This window comes from Dama dama, chromosome 20, assembly GCF_033118175.1.
Source record: "Dama dama isolate Ldn47 chromosome 20, ASM3311817v1, whole genome shotgun sequence".
Taxonomy (NCBI): Eukaryota; Metazoa; Chordata; class Mammalia; order Artiodactyla; family Cervidae; genus Dama; species Dama dama.
The window spans coordinates 101544486-101567291 of NC_083700.1; the positions used below are offsets into that span (position 1 = coordinate 101544486).

Genomic DNA, 22806 nt, shown 5'->3' on the forward strand with positions numbered 1-22806 from the left:
CCAATTTCATATGCCCCTGAAAGCAAATCTAAGATAGGTGCTACTGCCCCATCTTCCAGACCTAGAAACTGACTCCAAGAGTAAGCGCATTGGGCATTCCTTTCTAAGACCACGCCCTTTCACACACTCTAGGAGCCCACAGTGTCCTGGTCTCCCTTCTCTCCCTGTGCTGCTCCTATCCAGCCAGTGCATTTCTCTCCCTGTGCCAAGGTGTTCTGAGGTGTTCATCTGAGCAGACCTGGGTGGCCAGCTCCTCCCACTCTGCACCATCTCCCAAGCCACTCCCAACATCTCTGTGACAGCCTCCATGCTCTTGCTTCTCTGACCTCCCTGTCCAGCCCACACCTTCCCAGCTGGATGTCACGGGGTCACCATGTTGCCCAATGTCAGGGAATGCCATTCACACAGTACATACGTTCCCAAACATCCCCCTCAAATCTCAAGGGGTCCCATAGGACGCACTGAAAAGTCAGCCCACGAGGCTGAGCGCACCGTCTTCCCCAGGACTCTTCCTGCGTCAGAGTTCTCAGGGGAAGAGCCCTGTCTGCCCAAGTGCCCAACCAGAATCGGGCATCATTTGATCCTCATTCCCTATGTCCAACCCACAACCAAGTCTCAATGACTCGAGAGCCAAAATATATGTGTGAAATTATCCTTTCCCCTCCAGCCCCACTGCCCTCCCCGGTTCCTCCTGGTGTGAGTCACCACCAGCACCTCTGGCCTGGCCACTGGCCCTCTCCTATTGTTGCCCCTTCTGGTCCACTTGCCTCCCCATCTTTGGTCATCTTTCTATTTCTGAGCTCTGGCCATGCTAAATTGCTTTTTGTTCTGGAACCCAAATGATCTCTTGACTCTGGATCTCTGATCAAGCCATTCCCTCTGTCTGAATTCTTTCCTTTCCCAGTGACAACTCATCCTTTAAGGCCTGACTGAGACAGCACCCCCTTCAGGCACTTTCCCTGAGTCCTCAAGCCCAAGATGTGTGCAGCTGTGTCATTCGATTCTCCTCCATTCATTACGTCGCTGATCTAAAATTGCCCATTAACTCATCTCTGTCCCCCTCAAACCTCTAAGTTCCTTCAGAGCAGAGATTGTGCCTATGCTGCTCTCTGTGGCAGCCCCAGTGATTGGTATAAGACCTGGCACATAGCAGGTGCTCACTAAATCTCCCATGGATGAATGAATGGATGAGTGGGCACAGGATCTGTGCTGCCACTTTACATATCTCTTCTCATTTACTGCTCACGAGGTGTGCCAGCCAGGAAAGCAAGGTTACAGAGGTTGAAAACTTGCCCAAGGTCACACGACTGGAAAACGGTAGGGGATAAATTCAAACAGAAGTCTGTGTGCCTTCAAGGGCCTCCTTTCCACCATCCCAGCCTGCCTTGCCAGGCCATTTTCCTGCTCTGACCCTGTTTTCTCATCTGTACAATGGGAACAAAAATTACACCTAACCCAGGATCTGACACAGACATGCTCTCAGTTAATATCTGTGCCTTCTCTTCCATCTCTAGCTTTTTTGGGACAGAATATCCCTAGACCAGAAACTTCCTGCAAGGCACATGTTCACAGAAACAGGTGCAGAGTCCACACAGGCGCATCTCCAGCATCCAGAACTCAGTAGGCACTTAACCAATGCGTGTTGAGCAGACAGGCATCCGTGAAAGCTGACACAGATGCAGACACAGTCACAATAGGATCAGGCACAGGGACCCCCGCCTCCGCGATCCTTGCCAAGTATCTGCCTCCGCCGCCGCTCTCCTACTAGCCCAAGGCGCGGGAAATATTTAAAACAATTTTATTCATGAAAATATGCTGTACAATGCACTCTACACGGCCTCGACACGGCACACACGCACACGCACACGCTGACGGCACGGCCACGGTACACTGCCTACGATATGCGCCGGGGACACCGCGCCCACAGCCCGCCCCGACCGGACACTTATAAATATGGGAGAGAGGAGCCAGGACTGGCACGGAGAAAGGGGTGGTGGGTTGGGGGGTGGATCCAGAGCTGAGGCTAACTGGAGAGGCTGAAACCAGTACTGCGGAATGGGCAGGGGTGGAAGGGGAGAGGGACTTCCACCTGGGAGGGGAGAAACTAGGGCAGGCAGGATGGGTGGGACGGGCTGAACCGTAGGGGTGGAGGTCGGAGGGTGGTTCAAGACTTGAAGGACAGCTCAAGGTGAACAGCCGATAGGTAGGTGTGAGTGTGTTTTCAGGAGAGGGGTTCCTGGCTTGGGGTGGGTGACGCAAAGACCAGTGGGAAAGTGTCAATAGGGAATCAGCTCCGAGTTTGGGTGGGCGATTAGCCACGCGAGAGCCCTGCCAATGAAACTGAGGATTCGGAGACGCCCCCCTGTCGCATCTCCCAGTCGGCTTCCCAGACCAGCGCGCCCCACCTCATTCCTCCCCACTCCCACCCAGCGGGGAACCCAGCTTCCACCCCCCAGGCTTCCCGTCTTTGGGAGCAGGCAGAGCGGGCTTCTGGGGGGTGGGCAGGAATAGTGGGGTGCTCCAGCGCCTCGCTACCACTTCCCTCAGCGGTCAGCTTCTGAGGGCTGTCTCTAGCTGGGTTGGGGCTGCCTCCTGGATCCCCCCGTGGAGCGGGAATGGGAGTGGGGACCCGGGGATCAGGATGGGAAGACAGAGGCCCCTGGGGGGCGGGGCAGGGCACCTGGGGCGCGCGGCAGGCGGCCCTCAGCCTGGCACCCAGCTCTGGTTGGGAGGCGGGGCCCCGGCCAGGCCGGGCGGCGGCGGCGGCAGGGCCGAGTCGAAGTTGAAGTCCATTTCGTCGCTGTCCATGAAGTCGTTGAGGATGATGGACTCGACGTCGCACTCCAGGCTCCCGCTGAACATATCTAGGTCCAGGTCGGCCGGGAAGCGGTCGGGCGCGGCACCCAGCGGCCCGGCGGCGGCGGCCGCGTACGGCCCGGGCAGCGCGTCCAGCAGGAGGCCGCCGGGGGGGCCCCCGAAGACGGCCGCGTGTCCCGGCGGCGCCAGGCCCGTCGCGCCCGCCTCGCCGGGCAGCGTCATAAGGCTGATGGGGTGGGCTAAGGCACTGCGCGAGGGCGCCGGCGGCGCGTACGGGGCCACCCCTTTGCCAGGGTAGGTGGCGGCAGCGCCCGCCAGCGCCAGCTCCCCGGGTGCACCAAGCAAGGGGCCGGGCCTGGGCGCGGGTGGCGGCGGCGGCAACAGCGCGGGCAGCGCCCCCGGGCGGTAGGGCGCAGCGGCCGGCGCGAAGCTGGCCTGCTTGTTCTCCTGGATGGTCTGCATGGGCAGGCGGCGCAGAGCGCCCAGCGCCGGCGGCCCGAAACCCCCGCCCCCGCCGTAGGCGCCGCCCTTGCAGCTGCCGAAGTAGGCGGGCGTCCCGGCGCGGGCCCGCGGCCCGTACGCGTCCTGCGAGCCGTCCAGCAGCGCCTCGGGCAGCCCTGCGCTGCCGCCGCCGCCGCCGCCGCCACCGTGCAGGCCCAGCGGGCCCCCCAGCTCGGCCAGGCGGGGCAGCTCCCCCGGGCAGCGGGCACCCAGCGCGGGCGATAGCGCGCTCGCAGGGCTTGGGTACATAAGCGGCGACGACGGCGCCAGGGCCTCCAGGGCCTCGTCGTCTTCCAGTTCAGCTGCCTCCCCGAGCAGGGGTCTCCCACCGCCGCGGAAGTCGGCCCACGCCTCGTAGTCGTCGCTGGCGTGCGAGGCTGGGCTCGTGGCCCACTTGGCCGCGGCAGGCATGGGCCCTGGGGCTGGCGCGCCCGGGGGGCTGTCGTCGGGGCTTCGCTCGGGTGCCTGCAGCTGCTTCTTCTTGCTGGCCTTGCCCTTAATGCGCAGGAATTTGGCCCCGTTGTCCATGGACACGGCCCTACGCCGCGGGGTCTTGCCCGTCTTTCCGCCCTCGGGGTTCAGCATCCACCAGGAGCTCTTGCCTGTGCCCTCGTTCTGCACGCGGATGAACCGGGTGTGCAGAGACAGGTTGTGCCGGATGGAGTTCTGTGGCCAGAGACAAGGACAGGGGTGGGGGAGTGGGCAGTGAGGGGATAAGTGACGGGAGGAGGAGTAGGAGAAAATCGAGGAGAGGAGAAGGCGAGAAGAAACGCCAAAAAGCAGAAGGGGAGGAAAGAGGGAAGATGAAAGGGTAGAGCGGGGAAGAAGGGGGAACAGGTGTAAGTAGCAGGTAGGACAAACTCAGAATATCCATCCCCAACCCCAGAACCGCCCCACCCTCCCTGCTCCCAGCCGTCACAGGCACTGTCTGTAGGGTGGGGCCGGAGCTTTGGGTCTATCCTTGCCAGGGAGGCTACTCTTGAGGAGCCGCCTGCAGCAGGGGAGCAAGATCCCCCCTCTCCAACTCAGCCAAGCTCCGCCCGGGGCTAGCCAGGCTGCTAGGGCCCCCCAACAGATTATGTAAGGGCTCATGCCGCTGCGGCTCATTTGTCCGCCCCCCCCCCCCCCCCCCCACAGCCTGGCGTGGCGCCAGGAGCCCGAAAACCCAGGGCTCCAGAAATCAATCTCGCGGTGACTGATTAAGCCCTGTTTAGAACTAATTGCTCTTTCGTGTGTGGGGAGAATAAATTACCTGCTTTAATTTCGTGTCTTTAAACTGCAACTGCAGGTAGAGAAGACTGTTAACCCTTTGCTTGGAGGGTCTGGCCAGGATAAGCAGAATTGGCTGGGGGTCCCCAAGGTGGGCAGAGGCCCAGATTTTCTCCCAAATTTTCGGAGCTTCTGCGAACTCCACAGAGGCCTCCGATCCCAGTAAGCCCCTCAAAGCACATCCATCGGCCGTCGAGACCTCACACCCCACAGCTGCTCAGTACCCACCTTCAGGTCAACCCAGTTCCTTTCCCTCCCCACCCACCTGATGCAAAGTAGCGTTGCCCTCAAGCCCCTTCCTGGTGGAAACTGCACAAAATCCTCACAAAGCAGGTGACATCATGCCCATTTACAGACAAGAAGACTGAGGCTCAGAGAGATGAAGTGGCTTGCCTGAGGCCCCAAAGCTCTCCTGCTGTCTCTGGTCCTTCCACAGGCTTCACCTTAGCCACGCCTACACATATCCTCTTGTAAATTTCTGTTGGGCTCCATATCACTGCCTGCTTTTGCCAGGCCTGGCCTGGGGACAGAGGGAGGCAGGGGAGTCCACAGCTCCACTGACCTGGCTCCTCACAGAGAACGTAGAGGACCAGAACTACTGCAAAGCCTACCACGCCCCACCTCTGGGGCCTCCCTGCTGGTGGCCTGGACTTCCTGGCTCTGGCACTGTTGTGGAAATAGCAGGGGTTTGGGTATCTGAAGGGCTGGGCAGGATGCCTAGCTCTTTTCAGCCACTTAGCTATGTGACCATGGCTGTTGACTCAATCTCTAGGAGCGCATGCCTCAGTGAGCTGCTCTGAAAAAAATGGGCAACATACAGTAACCACCTCGGAAGGCTATTAGATCATTACCTGAGATAATGTTTGTGCTAAGTGTTTGGTGAACACACCAGGTGTTCATAAATGTTGGTTAAATCCCTCACTCTGGCTAGGAGACCTCACTTCTTAGATCACTCCACAGACTTACTCCTTCTCTACAATCCTTAATATCAGGCCCTGAGTGTACCTGTGCTGGGCACAAACAACTCTGGGGAGCTGGCATTACCCCATCTCCTGTACCAGGGAATGGAGACCCAGAGGCATGATGTAACTTGCCCACGGTCCCACAGGCAGTCATGCCAGGTACCACTCCACGTCTGCCCAGCATAGGGACCTGCTCTCATCCCCCCAGCCCCAGAACCTCTGATCCGTGAGGGCTCTCCCTCCTGCCTCCTTCCCACCAGAAGGAGGGGTCCTCTCTGCTGCCCAGGGCACCCACCCACCCCTTACCCCCAGCGCCAGGTACACACCTGACTTCTTCAGGGCCCCAGGTTCCTTATCTCTGGCACTTTCTGGTCTTGGGAGACAACAGCTGGGGCCCCAAGGCCCCTCCCAGCATTGCCCTACCTGGCTCCTCCTGGGGCCCTGAGAGGAGGGGAGCCGGACCCCCAGGGAGTGGTGCTCCCTGGAGTAGAAACCCCCTTTCCTGCTCCCGCCCCTGCACCTGGCTCCCCAGCCCCACCCCCACACCTGTGTTCTGGAGCCTCTGAGGCCTCAGTTCTCAACCCCTGTGGGACTGACTGCCTAGCCAGAGGCTCCACCTCCCAGCCCCTCTGCTGGAGGTCAGTCAGGCCTCACCTCTTTATCCGTGTCACTACATGCCAGCCCGGCTCTGAGCGCTGGAGGGCGGGGGAAGAAGGAAGGATATCACCAAGTAGGGCACCTCCTGAGTACCTGCCAGGTCAGCCCTGGCACTGGGAGTATTTGATCTCATTCTCAGTACTTTATGATCATTCTGTCAGTGTTCATACAACTCAGGGATTGTGAGCCCTATCTCAAGATGTTCTAGGGAAATGGCAACCCACTCCCGTATTCCTGCCTGGAGAATCCCACGGACAGAGGAGCCTGGTGGGCTACAGTCCATGGGGTAGCAAAGAGTCAGACACAACTTGACAACTAAAGCACCAGCCATCTCAAGGTGAGGTGACTGAGGCTCAGAGAGGTTAAGCAAGTTGTCAAGATCACACAGTTTAAGTGGCAGAGCCAGGCACTGATTTCAGGTTAGACTCACTCTGAGTCTAAAGGACTTCACATTCCACCATGGGAGAGAGAACGAGTCAGAGAATTTCCAAAAAATCTTAGGACACCAGTCCTCCATTTCTTCTCAAACTTTCCATGATGTAATCAACCCTAGAATCTGGTAGCATGGGAAGCTGGGGACATGTTAAAAGGTCAAAATTCCCTAAGAGTCTTGCACTTTCTTTTTAGAATTCAAGGGAATCTTGGCTTGTACTCCACAAGACTTCCAAGTTTTCTGAGTATCAATAAAAATGCTTTAGATCATGGTCAAGAACACACGTTCCAGGCCTATCTATCTTTCCCCACTCTGTTCCTTGCCCAGCTAGGTACCCCCGAGCCCCAGCCTGAAACCACAGCTGGTTGGACCCAGAGAGAAAAAAGGACTTGCCCTGTGTCACCCAGGACCTGGTGGCAGAGCTGGGATTCGAGCCCAGGCCTCCTGACCTGCAGCTCAATGCTCCTCCCTGTCCTCCAGCAAGCCTGACCTGGAGCCAGTCCCTCTTCCTCTCTGGCCTGTTTCCCTCCCCAGAAATTGACAAGATGGGCCACTGCACTCTAGGCACCTTTGCAGCTGACAACGAAAAGTTCTTGGAATTGTTCAGTCCAGGGGTTTCAAACTTTTTTTTTTTAAGTAGTGGAACTCTTTTAGTAAATGGAATCTAACACAAAACATGAGTGTTCCACACTCAAGCCATTGGGGCTGGGTTGGGGGGGGGGCGGTAACCTGGAACCATTTCTGCTCAGCACCCTCCCTTGGCGCTCACAGAAAATGGCCCTTGGCGAGGAATTCTGCAGGCCACCTGGATGGGGTTGAAGCTTAGAACAGTGCCATGCTTTGCCCAAGGTCACCCAGGGAGGTGGCCCAGAGCTAGGTGAGGACTTAGGCCTCGGTCTGCTGAGCAGGGCTCTTCACCAGGTGTGCACCAGGGCTGTGCCCCAGGAGGCCAGGCCAGGCCCTGCAGCTCAGTTCCTCAGGGCCCAGCCACCTGGTACCCATCAGAGCTCCCGGCCAAGATCCTGTGGCAAGCACTGATCACATCTCACCCACAAGGCCTCCTGGGAGGCCAGAGGCCACGGAGGAGGTGAGGGAGGGAGGGCAGGGAGACGCCTCTGCCAGGTAGCAGTAACCAGGGTTCCCTCTCAGAGTTGCCTAGCAACCCGCCACTACAGCCAAGGCCCCGGCATGCCCAGGCTCCCCTGGTGCCCAAGCTGGGCTTCCGGGGCTTCACACCTCCTACACCTCCATGCGGGCCTGGGGCAGTTTCCCAGGGAAGATGGGACCTCCCTGACTTCGTGCCTCAGACAGATCATCGGGGGTGGGGGCAGAGGGGGAAGGGACAGGGGTTACATCCCAGCCCCTCCTACTGTCCCTCAGAACCTGGGTGAGAGGCCAGCCTCCTGGGGCCTCAGTAACCAGGGCGAAGAGGCTGATGCAGGACAAAGAGCAAGGGCTCTGGTGTTGGATCCAGATTCCAGTCTTGGCGCCGACACCCACAAACAATCGAATGCTTTGAACTTCCACCTCCTCAAACAGGTTACCTGCCTCCACTCTTGTTTCCCTCTAGCCTTCCACCAGGCAGCAGCCAAGGGATCCTATAAATAACCCGGATCATGGTCCAGTCCTGCCCAGAACACTTGGGTGCCCCAATCTCACTCAGAGTAAAGAACAAAGGCCTTACCATAGCCTGCAAGCCCCTCTGTGACCTCCTAGGCTCCTCTCCTGACACTGTCCTGCTTGATCCCTCCCATTCTTCAAACCTTCCAGGAACCCGCGGGTACCATCCCACCTTGCCCAGATACCCACATCCATCTCTCAGCTCCCTCAAGTCTCTGTTCAGATGTCACCTATGTAATGAGACCTATCCTGCCCGCTCTTAACAGATGTTCCTCTGTCTTGCCATTTCTTGGCTCCCTAACCCTGCTCTGAGTTTTTCTAAAACAATTAGCGCTTTCTAAAGTACTGTATAATTTCTTTATATTATGTTCATTAATTTGTTATCTGGGTTCCCTTATATTAGAAACTAAGTTACATGAAGCATTTCTGTCCCTTTCTTTTTCTTACCAGACCCCATGTGTTTGGTATATGCTGGGCATTTCATAAATGTTTGTTGAGTGAATGAATGAGAGACAGCAAAGGAGGGTAACACAGTCTTGCAGGGAGAATGAATGAGATTGGCAGAGTGGCTTGCACAGAATAGGGGCTTCTCCAAACTGAGAGAACACAGAACAGAATGGGAGGCAAGCAGGGGGTGGAGAAAGGCAGGAGCATCCTGGGCCACAGAAGGAAGCAGAGAGAGGAGGAAGGGCTTCGGTGAGAGGGAAAGTAGGGCTCCCAGGGTGAACAAGGCAGCTGTCCACCCTGGCCCCCTATGCTGCTCGCTCCTGCTGCCCGGACAGATTTGGGTAACCCAGGGCTTGCTGCGGTCATGGTCTCTCGCAGCCTGGACCATCTGAGCCAGAAGATGCTCCAGGAGCCCCCAGGGGAACAGAATAACCTCGTCCTTGCTGATGGTGCCTCCCCCGTGGACAGGGTCTGAGCTGTTTGGTGGCAGCAGCTCATCCATCCAACAGGACACCCTCATCTATTCCCAGGATACCCTTCGCCCACGAGCAGTAATGCATTCATCTGACAACACAACCCCATTTATCCAGCACACCAGTCCCATTTATCCAGCAAGTACAACCTCATTTGCTAACAGCACTCCATTCACCTGACGGGCCCCCTCATTTATCCAGCAGGACACCCTCATTTATCCTCCAAGTCGGAGGCTCTCCTTCCTCCTGTGGTGTGGCTGTGTTCTCTGATGGTGCAACCCGCCTGATCCAGCAGGACGTCATCGCTCCTACAAGTACACTTCATCCCCTGATAGTACAACCTCATTTATCTAATAATGCAGCCTCACCTTGCCTCCAAGTACCACCTCATTCCCTGACAGTACAACCTCGTTTATCTTCCAGCTCAGCCTCATTTCTCCTCCCAGCACAGCTTCATTCCCTGATAGCTCAACCTCATCCAATCTTACTTCTCCAGCCAGAGCCCAGCAGATCTCAGGGATGGGGAGTGGGGGGAAAAGAGGAGGGCTTTGGAGCAAGAAGAAGGGTCCCACCATTTGCTGTTCCCAGCCTATGGAGGGCTGCCTGTCACTATGACTGTATCCAATCTTCCCAGGCCCCTGGACTTTGAGTTCTAGGTTGCATGGTCCAGCTAATGCTCCACCATTGCCCCCACCTCCTGTTTGGTCCCCTTGATGGCTAAAGAGAACCCACAGGATGGAATTTTTTTTTCCAGCTCTCCAGCAAGGAAAAAAATCCACCTGATTCGATTTGTAGCATTTGCTGATTTCTGTGGCCTGGATATTCCCATCGTAGCCAATTTTAAGCTGGCAGCATGATGTCACTGAGAGCAGAACTGGGAAAAAGTTCTCCCTGATCAGCTCTCACGAACCAGTGCAAGCCCACTCTTGCACACCACTGGCACACACTCACATACCAAGGCGGGAGAAGGGCAGCACCTACCACGAGCCAGACCTAAGCTAGGTTCTTTAGATACGTTTCTTCTGTGAATTCTAAAAACCATCCAAACTGTGGGTAGGTAATCCTATTTTACAAAGTGGGGGTGGGGGGCAAACTAAGGCTCAAGTAGGTTAAATAACTCCTGAGACCACAAAGCTGGGAAGTGATGGAGCTAGGTCTGGGTCTCAGGGCTGCTGTATTCCAAAGCCAAGGTTCTTCTCACCCACATCCCTAATGAGGTGGGGAACACTGCCCTGCTGCCCACCTCAGTGGCCATCCCTGCCTTGATTCTCAAGCCCAAGTTTCCTGGCTTTCATCGAAGACAGGAGACCCAAGTGTTGTGCTCCTCACCCATAACAAGCCCTGTGCTACCCCCTGGCCTCTAGCACCGAGGGGATTCCAGGACACTCCCAGTTCAGTCCTGGATCTCGTGTCCATCCATCCAACCTAAAACCAGGTATGGATGCCTCTCCAGGTTTCATTGCTGTCCAAGGTTCAGCCTGGCCCCGCCCTCAGGAAGCTGACCCCACCTACTCAATGGGGATGGTGACCCCGCTCCTCCCTTTGGTGCCTCCCAGAGCAGAGATCACCTGTGGGGCTGCAGGAGTGCTCTGATTCCCTCTGTGACTCCTGTTTCCTCTCTCCCTCCTTCCTTCCCTCCCTTCCTGCATGAAGAAGTACTGAGGGCTAGAGTTGGAATCCCAACCTCATCCATGTGACCTTGAGCATCTCCTGTAAAAAACAGTAACTATCCCAACATCCATGGGAAAGGGGGTGGGGCCAGGAACTGCATGACATCCCACAGCTTATGGAGTCCCTGTCTCAGGCCCAGGAGCAACCTTTGTACCACCCTAAATCCCCCACCCACCTCTGGCCCAGGAACACACCTGACTCAGACAGAGCCACAAAATGGGGGGGTGGGGTGGGGGGGCGGGGAACCTAGGCGAGGAGGGGGGTCACTTGCTCTGCTGCCTGGAGTACTCAGTCCAGACAGACTTCCTGGGAGGAGTGACCTAGGTGACCTCAGGGCCCTGAGGCCACATGCAAACCCTTGGTACTAGGGTCTGCAGGGAAGGAGGGGTGGAAGGGCAGGCAGGGGCATCAGAGCCACAGGTGTTGACAGGTGAATGGCTTGGAGTCATTCGTGGAACAGAAGTGGGCAGCCTGGGGCCAGGAGGAACCACATAGCCAAAGCAAGGCAGGAGGTCAAGAGACAGACCCTGGCATCCCCACCCCTACCACCCCAGAGACAACAGAGCCCACACACCCAGCCTGGACAGCAAACGAGCCAACAGCAGAAGTCCCAGCTCACCCCTACTCAAAGACCCATGGCTCCTCATCCCCCAGGGCTTGGGTCCAACTCCAGACTGACAATCAAGGGCCTCTGATGTCTCCAGCCTCGTCACCTCCATTGCTTACACCTATCTGGAACTCCAGCCACCCTGGATATCTCACATTTCCTGCCTTCGCACACTCTGTTCCCTGTGCCCTTCTCTCTCTCTCTCTGTGCAACTGGGTCCTGATCCATCAAGGCGAGCTTTGTGGCGTCTTACCCCTCTGCAAGCCCCAAAGATAACTGTTCCTTCCCCATTTCTACTGCAAAAATCCACCTGTGCACTAGAATGTAATTGTGGATGAGTCTGCCTCCCAACTTGAACTTTGTGGGCAATCCTTGGCTCACAGTAAGTCAACACATAGGTTGGAACTTTCAGCAGCCATGAACCACTCAGGCCTGGCAACTCTGTGCCATTTCTGTTCCGCCAAACCTCAGGCTGAAGTTCCGGGTACTGGCTCCTCCTCCTCCTGGTTTTTCCTCCAATTCCTGGTGCCTCTGCCACCTCCCTACTCTCTCTGCTGACTCCTCCGGAGACTTCAACAAGTGGAGAAGGAAAGACACTACGATTTGCTAAGCATTCATGCACATGCTGGCACTCAACAGTTTAAGTCTTACTGAGTATCTGTAACAAACCTCTGAGTTGGTTTATTATTCTCATTTTACAGAGGAGAAACTGAGGCTTCAGGAGACAACTGACCTGCTCCAGATGGTGAGTGCTGAGGCAGGAATTCACACCAGGGTCTGTGCTCTTCCACCTACCCTAAGACACCTCTCGGCAGGAGCCTAGGCCAGACAGAAACTCTCCTGGGGAAAGGGCGCCAGGAACTGCCACGCTGGCTCAGCAACCCCTGCACAGACCTCCTCTCTCTTCCAGGATTAAAGGGGATCCCCAATTGCCAAGCCATTCAGGCCTCTCTGAGCCCCTCCTCATTCTGATCCCCTCCCTCACTCTGCTGGCAGCACCTCCCACACCCCTGCCCCAGGCCTTGGGAGCAGCTGCAGTGACCTCACCCAGCCCTGCCCTGGGCCCGGCTCTGGGGAGGGCTCAGCAGCTGTGCCCCAGCCCTGCAGGCTGGCTAGGGGGTGGGAGGTGGAAAGGAAGAGTGGGCATGGTGCCAAGAGAACCATCTGCTCTCCGAAGGGGCATGGCCACCCGCACAGACACTGGCCTTACCCCCAGGGGCTGCCCTTGGCCCTCTGTCCCCATGCCAAGGGGCTCCAGGAGGCCCGAGCAGCCCACCCAGACTGGGGCACCAGCCCTCATCTGCCATCTGTCTTCTCCCGGAGCCTGAGAGGTCTTTGCAGGGCATGTTGGAGCACGAATGTCTGCTGAAAAATGAACAAGTGCTCGGTGTAAGTTCTCAGGGCAGAGGGCAGAGGCCAGGGCTGGGTGTGCTGAGCACTGCCCACCCAGCCCCAGCCTTGCCAAGCCAAGAGCAGGCAATCCCCTGGGGGATGGGGGCCTCCATCCCCTCACATCTGCTCAGCTGGCAGGTGCCTGCTGGCAGAGGGCAAGCCCCTTCCCCCACAGCCCCAGCTCAGGTTACAAAAGGAGGCAAGGCCAGCTGAGGACAGGGGGAGGGGACAGGAGGGGTGGAGGAGGCTTCCCAGCTTCCCAGAGTGTTGGGGGAGGGGAGCTCGGATCCCTAGATGGGACTTAGAGCCAGAGAGGGAAGTATCATGTCCAAGGTCACACAGCCTGCCAGTGGGCAAAGAGGAGCCAGCATCTAGGGGCAGGCAGCCCTGAGTTCAAGGGTGACCTTGGGTAAATCACTGCCCTCATCTGTAAAAACACAGGGCCTGAAACCTACCTGCTTGCCCTCAAGGCCTCAGGGAAAGCTCTGTAGGCTAGAGAGCAGCATATGGAACCTCCTGATTCCCTCACACCCCAGGGACAGAAAGGGAGGGACTAGAAATCTTGCCCCCAGCCCCAACACACATACAAGTCAGTGTCTTTCAGGGATCAGGGCCCAGGACTCCCACCTTACACAGGGCATGGAGAGTTATCTCCTTTCCTTTGCCAGAGTAATGAACAACAATAATGGTATTTGCTCAGATTTCACTGGGGACTTTACATGTAACTCTCCTCGGATGTAATTCTCACAGCAAAGCTTGGACATGTCTTATTATTATCCCATTTTGCAGAAAGGGAAACTGAGGCTTGGATGCTCAAGGCTACACAGAGGGTGAGTGGCAAAACTAGGACTGCTCCTCCCTGCTTGCCTCGAGACTCTTACCTGCACCTCTGAGATCCTCAAGGCACCAAAGGGTGCCGCCTGGCACTTCAGGCCTGGCATCTTGGAGTCTTGGAACCTCTACTTTCTCAGATTCATCTTCTCTCCTGGATCCCAGTATGAGGCCCACAGTGGACCCCTGAGCCAGTCTCTTCTCCGACCCCAACCCTCCATACCATCCTTTCTGCCCATGTCATCCCTCATTCCCCACAGTTTGGAGTGCCAACTTCTTGGTGTGGTATTCAAGGCCACTCACCAGCCGGCCCCTGCTCGCTTCTCCAGCCTCAAGTCCTGCTGGGCTCTGGCTAACATAGCCAGACCCTGTGAGGCTCCCAAAGAATCCTGAGGGTTTAACTTTTTTGCCTCATTCTCTTTCCTCACCTCCAAATACACACAGAGCATTATCTGTCCCTCCATCATGACCCTGGGTCATTTTTATCCTCATCTTCTTTTCCCAGCTGGACCTGCAGGCATTTCGAGGGCAGGGAGCCAGTCCAGTTCCTCTGAGCAGCGCTGCCCAGTGGGTGCCCAGTGGGTGTAGGCCTGAATTAAAGTGAGTGGAGGAAGTAGCCATCAGCCCTGGGGCCTGCAGATGGAGAGGGGGCCGATGTCAGCTCCCTCCCTCTGGGAGCTCTGGGTTGGAGAAAGGGAGTCAGGATCCCAGAGCCAACACCCCAGACTGGAAGCCTCAGGGCCAAACTCCAAGGGAAATCAGAGAGACAATGTTGCCGGTGGAGGCCAGCCTACACTAGCCTGGCCAGAGCACTGAGTTAGGGAGGAACAGCCCAGGGGAGTTTCATTTCTGTTACTGCCAGTGGGATATTATGAGAGCCTACTTCGTGTCTCTCGGCCTCACTTTCCTCATTTGCAAACTGAGGACAGTAGCGGTACCAGCTTCACAGTTTGCTGTGAAAATTAAATGGGAGCATGCCTGTCATGGCACATGGAGGTTGAATCTCCAGCTGGAAGAGTTCTGTGTGTGGCTGAAGCAAAGGTCAGAAGACGAGAGGGGTGAGTGATGTGGCTGGAGAGGTTGACTAGGGCCAGGAGGCCAAGACCTGGAGTGGCTAAGGCCCCAGGACTGGTCCCTGTAAGCAGAGCACACGTGGTCTCACCTCCCCCACCAGACAGAGAGCTAGCAGAGAGCAGGGACTGCGACTTTCCAGTTCCTCATGGGCCAGCGCCAAAGAGGCCTGCCGAGGATTCATGCCGATGACCGTTCCCCTCCCTCCTGCAGCCAAACGCTCTGTTGGCAGAGCATGTGAGACACGGAGGGTGGGTGAATGTATTCCGGGGTGGGCGGGTGGGAGTGGTTTCAGTCCCTTGAAGCTGACTGCATGGGGCTCAATTCTCTGGAGGACCCAGAAAGAGTGAGGAAGAGAGGTGTGGGCTCAATCTGGGCAGCCTGCTTGGAGGAGAAGGTGGTCCACCCTGGGAACAGAAGACGGGAGGGACAAGCAGGAGTCAAGGAAGATACCGTCTAAGGCATCAGTTCAGAATCTGACCTGTCAGCCCACATCCCAACTTTAACAGACAGACCTGTTAAAATATAGATTTCAAAGCCCACCCACTGGCAGTCTTGACACAGAGGGTCTGAGAGAGGGGCTGCAGACCGTACTACCTAAAAGCTTCTAGGTGACTCAGATCATCAGCCAGCTCTGCCAACAACTAAGGACTTAAGGCAGGATTCTCAGAAAGACATATTGGGTTTCAGAATCACCTAGTAGGTAGGTTTTTGTTCAAACTACCCAAACACCCGCCTAGTTTCTGAGGGGTGTCCCCAGGGATCAGCCCCTGAGAGTCGACAGCAGTCTTGGCGAGCAGGTGACAACTCCAGTATTAGGTATAAAGATGGCAGCGTGAGGGCAGCGTGGGATCAGAGGCAGCAGGGAAAACGGGAGAGAGGGCAGGGCCTGGACAAGGCCAGCAGAGGGCCCAGGGGTTTGAACAGAGCAGTTTGGGCTTGGTTGGCTCCCAAGGGAACTGAGTAGCCCTGGAGGGTTCTGGAGTGAGCATGAGAGCCCTGGGGCAGGAGGACTAGTTGGGATGTGGGCTGACGCTGCACTGGCATTGGGAGATGGTGACACATGGCAGAAACAGACAGGTCTGCATCTAAACCCAGGCTCAGCCGCGTTCAGCTATGCTGCCTTGGCCAAGTGACTTCGTCTTTTCCTCAATTTCCTCAGCTGCAAAATGGGGCTATTATCACATACCTGGCAGGACCCAGAGAGGAAGAAATGGGAAGATTTACGTGAAGTGCCCAACTGACTGCTTAGCACCCAGGAGTTAATTCCCTTAATTCTTGTTCCCCTTCCCACGAGAGGCAACCCTCTTAGAGACCAGAAAGGTTTCTCTGCAAAGACGAGGCCCTGGGGGGGTAGGGTGTGGGAGGCCCCTCCCCCACATGCCACCTGGCCCCCCTCCCACCTCCACATATGGGTTGGGGGGTGGGGAGAGGCAGCAAACAGCCAAACCCTCCCAAACAGGAGTTGGTTTCCATGGTAACCAGGGTGCCAGGAGGAAGGGGGGCGCTCCAGATCCAGCTGTCCCCCCTGAGCGCCCTACCCAGGCCCCAGAGCCTCTGCTGATGCCCACCTAACACCCTGGACCCCCCATCTGTCTGCTCTGGGGGGACAGCTGGGAATGCCAAGAGCACTCCCTTCACTGTGCTCAGAGTATGTCTGCCACCTGGGTACCGCCAGGGGCTGGGTAGGCAGCCCCAAGCAGGAGTCCCCAGTTCGAGTGCATCCACACTGCTACTCACCTACTTCCACCCATGAGAAGTCCCATCAGCACTCTGCGCCCCCAAGCCCAACTAACCCATCATGGCTCCTAGAACCAGAGGGTTCGTCCAGTTACAGCCCCCAAAAGGGCCAGAGAGTGGGTGAGTTAAGGCCCTTTGGCTATGGAGGAGAACACAGAGGACCAGATCGGGAGAGAGCTTTGCTCCAGTTCAACACACTCGAGATCAGGGTCCCCTACAGGGGCTCTCCCCACCCCTCACCCACTCCCAACTCCATAGCTCCAACAGACCCTGAAGGGCTGAACTAGGACACCTGGAGCAATGCTCCAGAGAGATGGGTCATGGCCAGAGAGAAGGAAGAAAGGCCTAACAACCCAAAGGTCTGTCTAGCAACAGAATGGGCAGTGCTGGAGCTTGCAGCCTCCGGCACCTAGGAGTGTGTGAGAAAGGGAGTAATCTAGGAAGGAGGCTTGACAGCAGGTGATGGGCTCCATGACTCCCCGCCTCTCCTGGAGACGGAAGTCAGACTCGGATGTGAAAGGAGTAGGCACCAACGTGAACCTGTTTCTCGGGGACCCATCCACAAGATGGCAGGCAGGCCACAGGCTCAGATAGGGGAGGGGTGCTGAGGAGTCAGCTGCAAGGTAAGGGAGACAGTTAGGGGGGTGCTCCCTGCTACAGCCATACCCCAGAAGCCCGCACCCCCGCCCGAAGCCCGCGACCACACCTGCACTCCTCACAAGACACAGAGGGGCTTCCATAGCTCTTTGGACCCCGTTTAGTGGCCACCACCACCTGCCACTCAAAGATGAGAGAAGGTGGGCTGCTAGAAACAAGCCTGCCGCCTTTCCAAATCCCTCCCTACCCCAGCCCTAATGGCACAGGAAGAAACACGTGAGTTTGGGGTGTATAAGGGGGTTCAGTTCCCAGGTCTGCCAGTTCTTAGGGAGGTGATCCTAAGACAAGTCACTTCTCCAGCTGGGAAAGTGGGATGCTAACACCAGCCTGGACCGGTGGGCGCTTGCTCCCCAGCCCTCTGAGCCCTTCCCCTTCTCTGGCAGAGCCCCTCCACGCCTCAGTCCTGAAGCTGGGTCCTCAGGGCCTGCAGACAGGGGAGCCCCAACCCGCAGAAAGTGGGGGCTGGGGGGGCGCTGAACTTTCGAACCTGCACACCCCCCTCCCCGCGCCGTTCATTACCTTAACAGGAGTTAAAAATAACCGTCTCATCTCTTTAAATTAGTCTGTCTGCAATTACCGCCTGGCACGGCGCTGCCCGCCATCGTCCCGCTGGAGCGGCGCCAGGTGGCAGGCGGGGGCCCTCACCCTGTCTGTCGGTCTGTCTGTCTGCCTCCGGGTCCGCCCCTCCTTCTCGCCGCAGAGGTGCAGCTACCCCCGGGGCCTCCTGGCGGCCCTGCCTCTCAAGCTCCCCAAGTTGCTGGGGAGGGGCGGCCGGGGGGCCACGCACGCGGCTGGCAGAAGTGAGGGGCCTTCGTGGAGCAGAGGACCGGGAGGGGATTGGTGGGGCGGGGGGGGGGGGGCGCGGTAGCTGGGGAGGGGCGCCGGGAGGCCCGGGAAGCCGGAAGGGCCCGCCGCGCGCCAGCGCTCGTGGGTGGGTGTGAGCAGGTGGCCGTGGGAGTCTGCCGGGCGTGCCAGCAACTGTGCCAGGAGCGGCTGGCACGGGCTCGTGCCCAGGAGGCGGGCAGCTGCCAGCCCCCCGCTCGTGCAGCGCGGGGGGTGAGGACACCCCCCAACCCGGGCTCACACCGCCTCCTCCCACACCCCCACCAGCCCTCGGGGCTGGGGATCCCCGGAGGACAAAGAAGGAGGAGGGAGCCCTGCTGGAACGGGCTGCAGGGAGGAGAGAAGGGGGAGCCCTGCAAGCAAACCACTGCTCAGCCGGGCTGTCTCAGGACCCTCCTCTGTGGCCTCAAGGAGCAGCCCCTCCCTTCTAGACCCCACCCCACCTAGGACCTACTGGCCAGCCTGGGTGGTATGGGGGGGGGGGGGCACCACCCCTCCTGATCCCACCCCACAACGGCCAAGCTGCTCCAGGCACTGAGGGAGAAGGGGAGTCCCCCTCCACTGGGCTCCAACCCCACCTGTCCTGGGGACAGGAATGGGAGGCACCCAGGCCTGGCCTGAAAGCTCCCAGGGGAGTTGGCAGCCAGGAAACACAAAAGCAGGCAGAACAACTCCAGGGGTGCTAAGTGGAAGGAGCGCCAGGATCCAGAGCAGCCTGGAAGGCTTCCTGGAGGAGTCCAGCACTAGGGAAGGAGGGACAAGAGTATCTGAGAGGAAGTGGGAGACCCTACTTGGATGGTGAAGGACAGGGAGGCCTGGCACGCTACAGTCCACGGGGGTAGCAAAGAGTCGACATGACTTAGCGGCTGAACAGCAGTAACAACCTGGATGTGGGACAGCCACACTTCCGGACCCTGCAGAGGGAGGGAGACTTCCTGTCCAAGCCCTCACCCCAGACCTGGAGACCCTACACCCTGACAGCAACTCTTCCAGCCTCTCCGGCACCAAGCCCAGTCTGTCTTCTGGCTTCAGCCTGCTGGGTGCCCTGCGCCTGCTGTTGATCTTGCCTCCTCCACTTCCTCTCTGCAACACCTCTGAACTGTCATCCCACAGTCCGGGTGGGGCCACAGGGCAAAGGTCAAGCCCTTCCTGATCTGGCCCACTCGGCCTTTCCCATGACACAGCCCCGCCACCTTCAGGAACTCTTAGTTCCAGCCTGGCACGCCCAACAGTCTCCCAAACCCAGCGTATGAATTCCACCTCCCTGCCTTTGCATACGCAGTCAGTATCCCTTGGAAGACTTTCCCCCAAATTCTACCCGCCCTCCCCACCCAGTGAAGACAGACCAGATCGAGTGCCATCTTCTCTGGGAGGGCTTGCCTGGCTCCCCAGGGGATCTCCCCGCCTTCACCACACCCCTATCCCCCCACTGCCCACCCCCCAGCCCTTCCTGCCTGTAAAACACAGGGCTTGGGTAACCCTGATGCATCCTGAAGGTAGGTCCAACGCCTCCCCCACTGGTCCCCCCATTCCATCAGTCACAGGGTTCAGTACACCCCAGGGGCTGAAGGGCAACACTTATGTGGGGGAGGGGAGAGAGGAAGGAACAATAGGTCCCTGGCCCCAACCCTGGCACCTGAGGTGTCCCACAGGCTCTGTAACCAGAGGGTGGCTGGGAGTTGGGAATGGCCCCTCCACCCAGCCCCTGGAGGGACTGATTGGGAATGGGGGAACAGGTGGTGGGAGGGGTGGGAATGAGAGGGGGAGGAGGCTCCCTGGGGAGCTGGATGCGGGTGGGATAGGAGGAGGACAGCCATTGAGGGGATGAGACGGGAAAGGCCAGAGGTCTCTCTGAACAGCCCTCCTCTGCTGCTCGGGGGTCTCTGCCAGGTCTAGGTGAGGAGCCCATGCCTGAGGACCCCTCACCAATGCCCCAGCCCAGGGCAAGCCTTCCTGAGCCCAGGGACAGGGAGAAGCAGTGTGTCCCCAGCAGTGTGGTGCAGAGGACACCGCATCCAAAGGGCAGGCGGGAGGCCTGGGCCATCATCCAGGGCCTGCCGCTCACTGATGACCTGGGAAGAGTCCCATTCCCTGCCAGGGCCTCAGTCTCACAGTCTGCAAAATGAACTCATGGGACTATATTATCTCCAAGTACCTTCCCAATCCCACTCTCGGATTTAGATCCATCCCTGTTTGAAAGCTGTCAGTGTCCCCCTCCCACGCCCAGGGCAAGCAGGACACTATTCCAGAGGCTCTGGGTCCCTGGAGGGAGACACACCTAGATTGGAATCCAGCTTTCCGGCTTTCCCATCTACTGACTGTGACCTTGGGCAGTTTACTTCTCCACTCTGTGCCTCAGTGCCCAGTTCTGTAAGTGGTGACAGTAAAACCCACCTCAGGCAGTGCAGAGGGCATTAAAGGTGACACCTGGCACAGATGCCTGAAGCTGCCTGGCAGAGGGCTTGGTCCTGAGACCCTCAGTGCACTGTAGTTTTCTCTTGGGTTCAAGCCTTATATTCCCTCTTGCCATCTTCCCCATCATCCCTAACCCTTCAACCCCATTTGGAGCTCCATCTCCTGCAGGAAGCCCTCCTGGCTTGCTCTTACTCACAGTATCCTCCCTGGTCTCAGCACCCTCTGCACCATCCACTCACTTCTTTACTTTTACCAGACATGCACTGGTAGCTCCTGGTGCCAGGCGCTATGCTTGGTGGTGTGGGCACAGAGATTGAGCTAACACCGCCACTGTTTTCCAAAGGGGGTGGGGAAGGGAAATGAGACAGGACACAAAAGACTAAGACTTATGACAGGTAGGGAGAGGACCAGAGATGAGGGAGTCCTGAGCTAGCTAAAAGGGGTTAGGGAAGGCTTCCTGGAAGAGGTGTCTGAACACTATGCCCTTGAGGGCAGGGACAATCTACAAGGAGAAGTGAAGGGTGGGACAGTTCAGCAGGGGGAGGTGGGAGCAAGACACAGCACCCACTTAGGAGGAACAAGTGTTCTGCTGAGGGCTGAGCCCAGGGGGACCAGCTAAAGGATGCAGAGGAGGACTCAGGTCTGCTACTCCAGCCTGCGTCCCCACCCAGTAGTGGCCAGAGAGACAGAGGAGCTGCCAGCACAAAGCCTGAGAGCCATGGGCTCCCAGGTCAACGCACTGTGGGCCCCTACAACGCAGCCGCCGGGCACCTCGTGCTGTTCATGTCCACAAGCCTCCCCTCCTCCACCGGCACACCTCCCTTCCCTGACCCTGCCTACCACCACCAATTGCAGCCCCTTCCCTCCATTTAGGCATGTCTCCCTCATAGAGACCCCCTCTTGCTGAAAGCTTACAGGCCCTAGGCATGGCCCGACCACCCCAGCCCTCTCCTCTCCTCCAAAGGCATCAACTGTCCCCATTCCCCAACAAGTTAGCCAGGGGAGGGTCTGGAGGCCACAATCCAGTCAAGACCCCGTCCTCTCCCAAGATGGCTCCCCCCTTTCCAGTGGTTGGTACTGAGACCTCCCTGGGGTGCCCCTCCCCCTCCCCCCACCCCCAAATGCATCTGGGCTCAGAAAACCAGGGAAGTGGGAGACTGATAGCCTGGGGTGGGCACAGACAGATCCCGGGGTCTCAACACCCTGCCCTCACACCAGCAGGGGTCATCACCAGCCCACTGTGCTGATCCAGGCCAGGGGGGACAGCAGCTGCCCCATGGAGAACTCAAATCACCTGACCAGTTCCCCACCTCAGACTGGCTGGTGCCCTAGGGTGAACTCCTGGCACTACAGAAAGAACTGTGGGCCTAGGGTCGCGTTCCTCACCCTGAGGCCAGCTTCAGGGAGGGCAGTGGGAAAGATTTGGGAGGAAAGCAGCCACTGGCCCCAAGTCATTATTTCAGCTCTTTCAGGAGGGTGCCCTGGTGGAGAGGGTAACACAAAGCAGACCGGGGCGGGTAAGAGAGGGGTCCCCAATGTCTGAGGCCTGAGGACAGGTTCTTCTGCTATGCCCCCAGAGATGGGGTGAGGGTATCCCTCAGGGGTGCCTCAAAGTGGCAGTCCCTTGTCACCCCACCAGACCTCCCACCCTGCATCCAGAGCATGCACACAGCTGCTCCCAGCACGCCCCCGCCTGTCTGCCGGCCGGCCGCACGCCCTGGGCACACACTCTGTGACCCCTGGGGGTGTCCCAGGGTCTCCCTCCAGACCGCCCACCGGGTGCCCAGAGGCATCTAGCAGCCCTTGGAAGCCCCAGCCGACGGCTCCAGCACCCCTCCCCAGCCCGACGCCCCCACCTTCCAGCCGGCCGAGCTGTTGCTGTCGCCTTTATCCTTGAAGTAGGGCACGTAACGGACCATCCAGTCGTAGATCTGCGAGAGCGTGAGCCGCTTGTCCGGAGCGCTCTCGATGGCTTTAGTGATGAGGTCGGCGTAGGACAGGTTCCCCCACGCGTTCCGCCGGGAGCTCTTCGCTTTCCGCAGCGGTCCGACCTCCGCGCCCAGCGGCGGCGCTGGGGCCATCGGCGGGGCCGTGGCCCGGCGCTCCGGCCCGCAGTCCTCGGCGCCCTCGGCCACCCCAGAACCCAGCGCTCCGTCCTCGTCGCCGACCAAGTCGGGCTGCGGCAGGGGCCAGGTACACGAGCGCGGCCGGCTCTGCGGCGCGAAGTCCGGGTCCACGTCCACCTGATGCGCTCGCAGCTTCGCAGCCATGGTCCCGCCCGGCTCGGGCGAGGAGGGGAGGGGGGCTCCGCGGAGGGTGGGCGGGCGGCTCCGGGATCTGCGCGCCCCTGAGAGGCCCGCGGGAGGGGTCCCTGGCGGCGCCGGCTCAACCGCGGGGCGC

At 58.4% G+C, this 22806-nt stretch overlaps 1 protein-coding gene across 1 annotated transcript; it reads right to left on the minus strand.

Annotated features, from left to right (window-relative positions):
• Positions 1-1784: 1784 nt before the first annotated feature.
• On the minus strand, positions 1785-22697 carry FOXO6 (forkhead box O6). Its single transcript, XM_061120077.1, has 2 exons — positions 22263-22697; positions 1785-3984 (listed from the first exon to the last, which is right to left on the minus strand). Exons 1-2 carry the CDS (start codon positions 22674-22676, stop codon positions 2704-2706), a joined length of 1695 nt encoding a protein of 564 aa, XP_060976060.1. The 5' UTR covers positions 22677-22697; the 3' UTR covers positions 1785-2703.
• Positions 22698-22806: the final 109 nt, after the last annotated feature.

What these genes read in the sequence shown, in the direction of transcription:
- FOXO6 (XM_061120077.1), bottom strand. Translation starts at nt 22,676, where the DNA reads ATGGCTGCGAAGCTGCGAGCGCATCAGGTGGACGTGGACCCGGACTTC. An exon ending in ACAGCTCGGCCGGCTGGAAG is followed by an intron (nt 3,985 to 22,262) that starts GTGGGGGCGTCG and finishes CTCTGGCCACAG; the next exon opens with AACTCCATCCGGCACAACCT.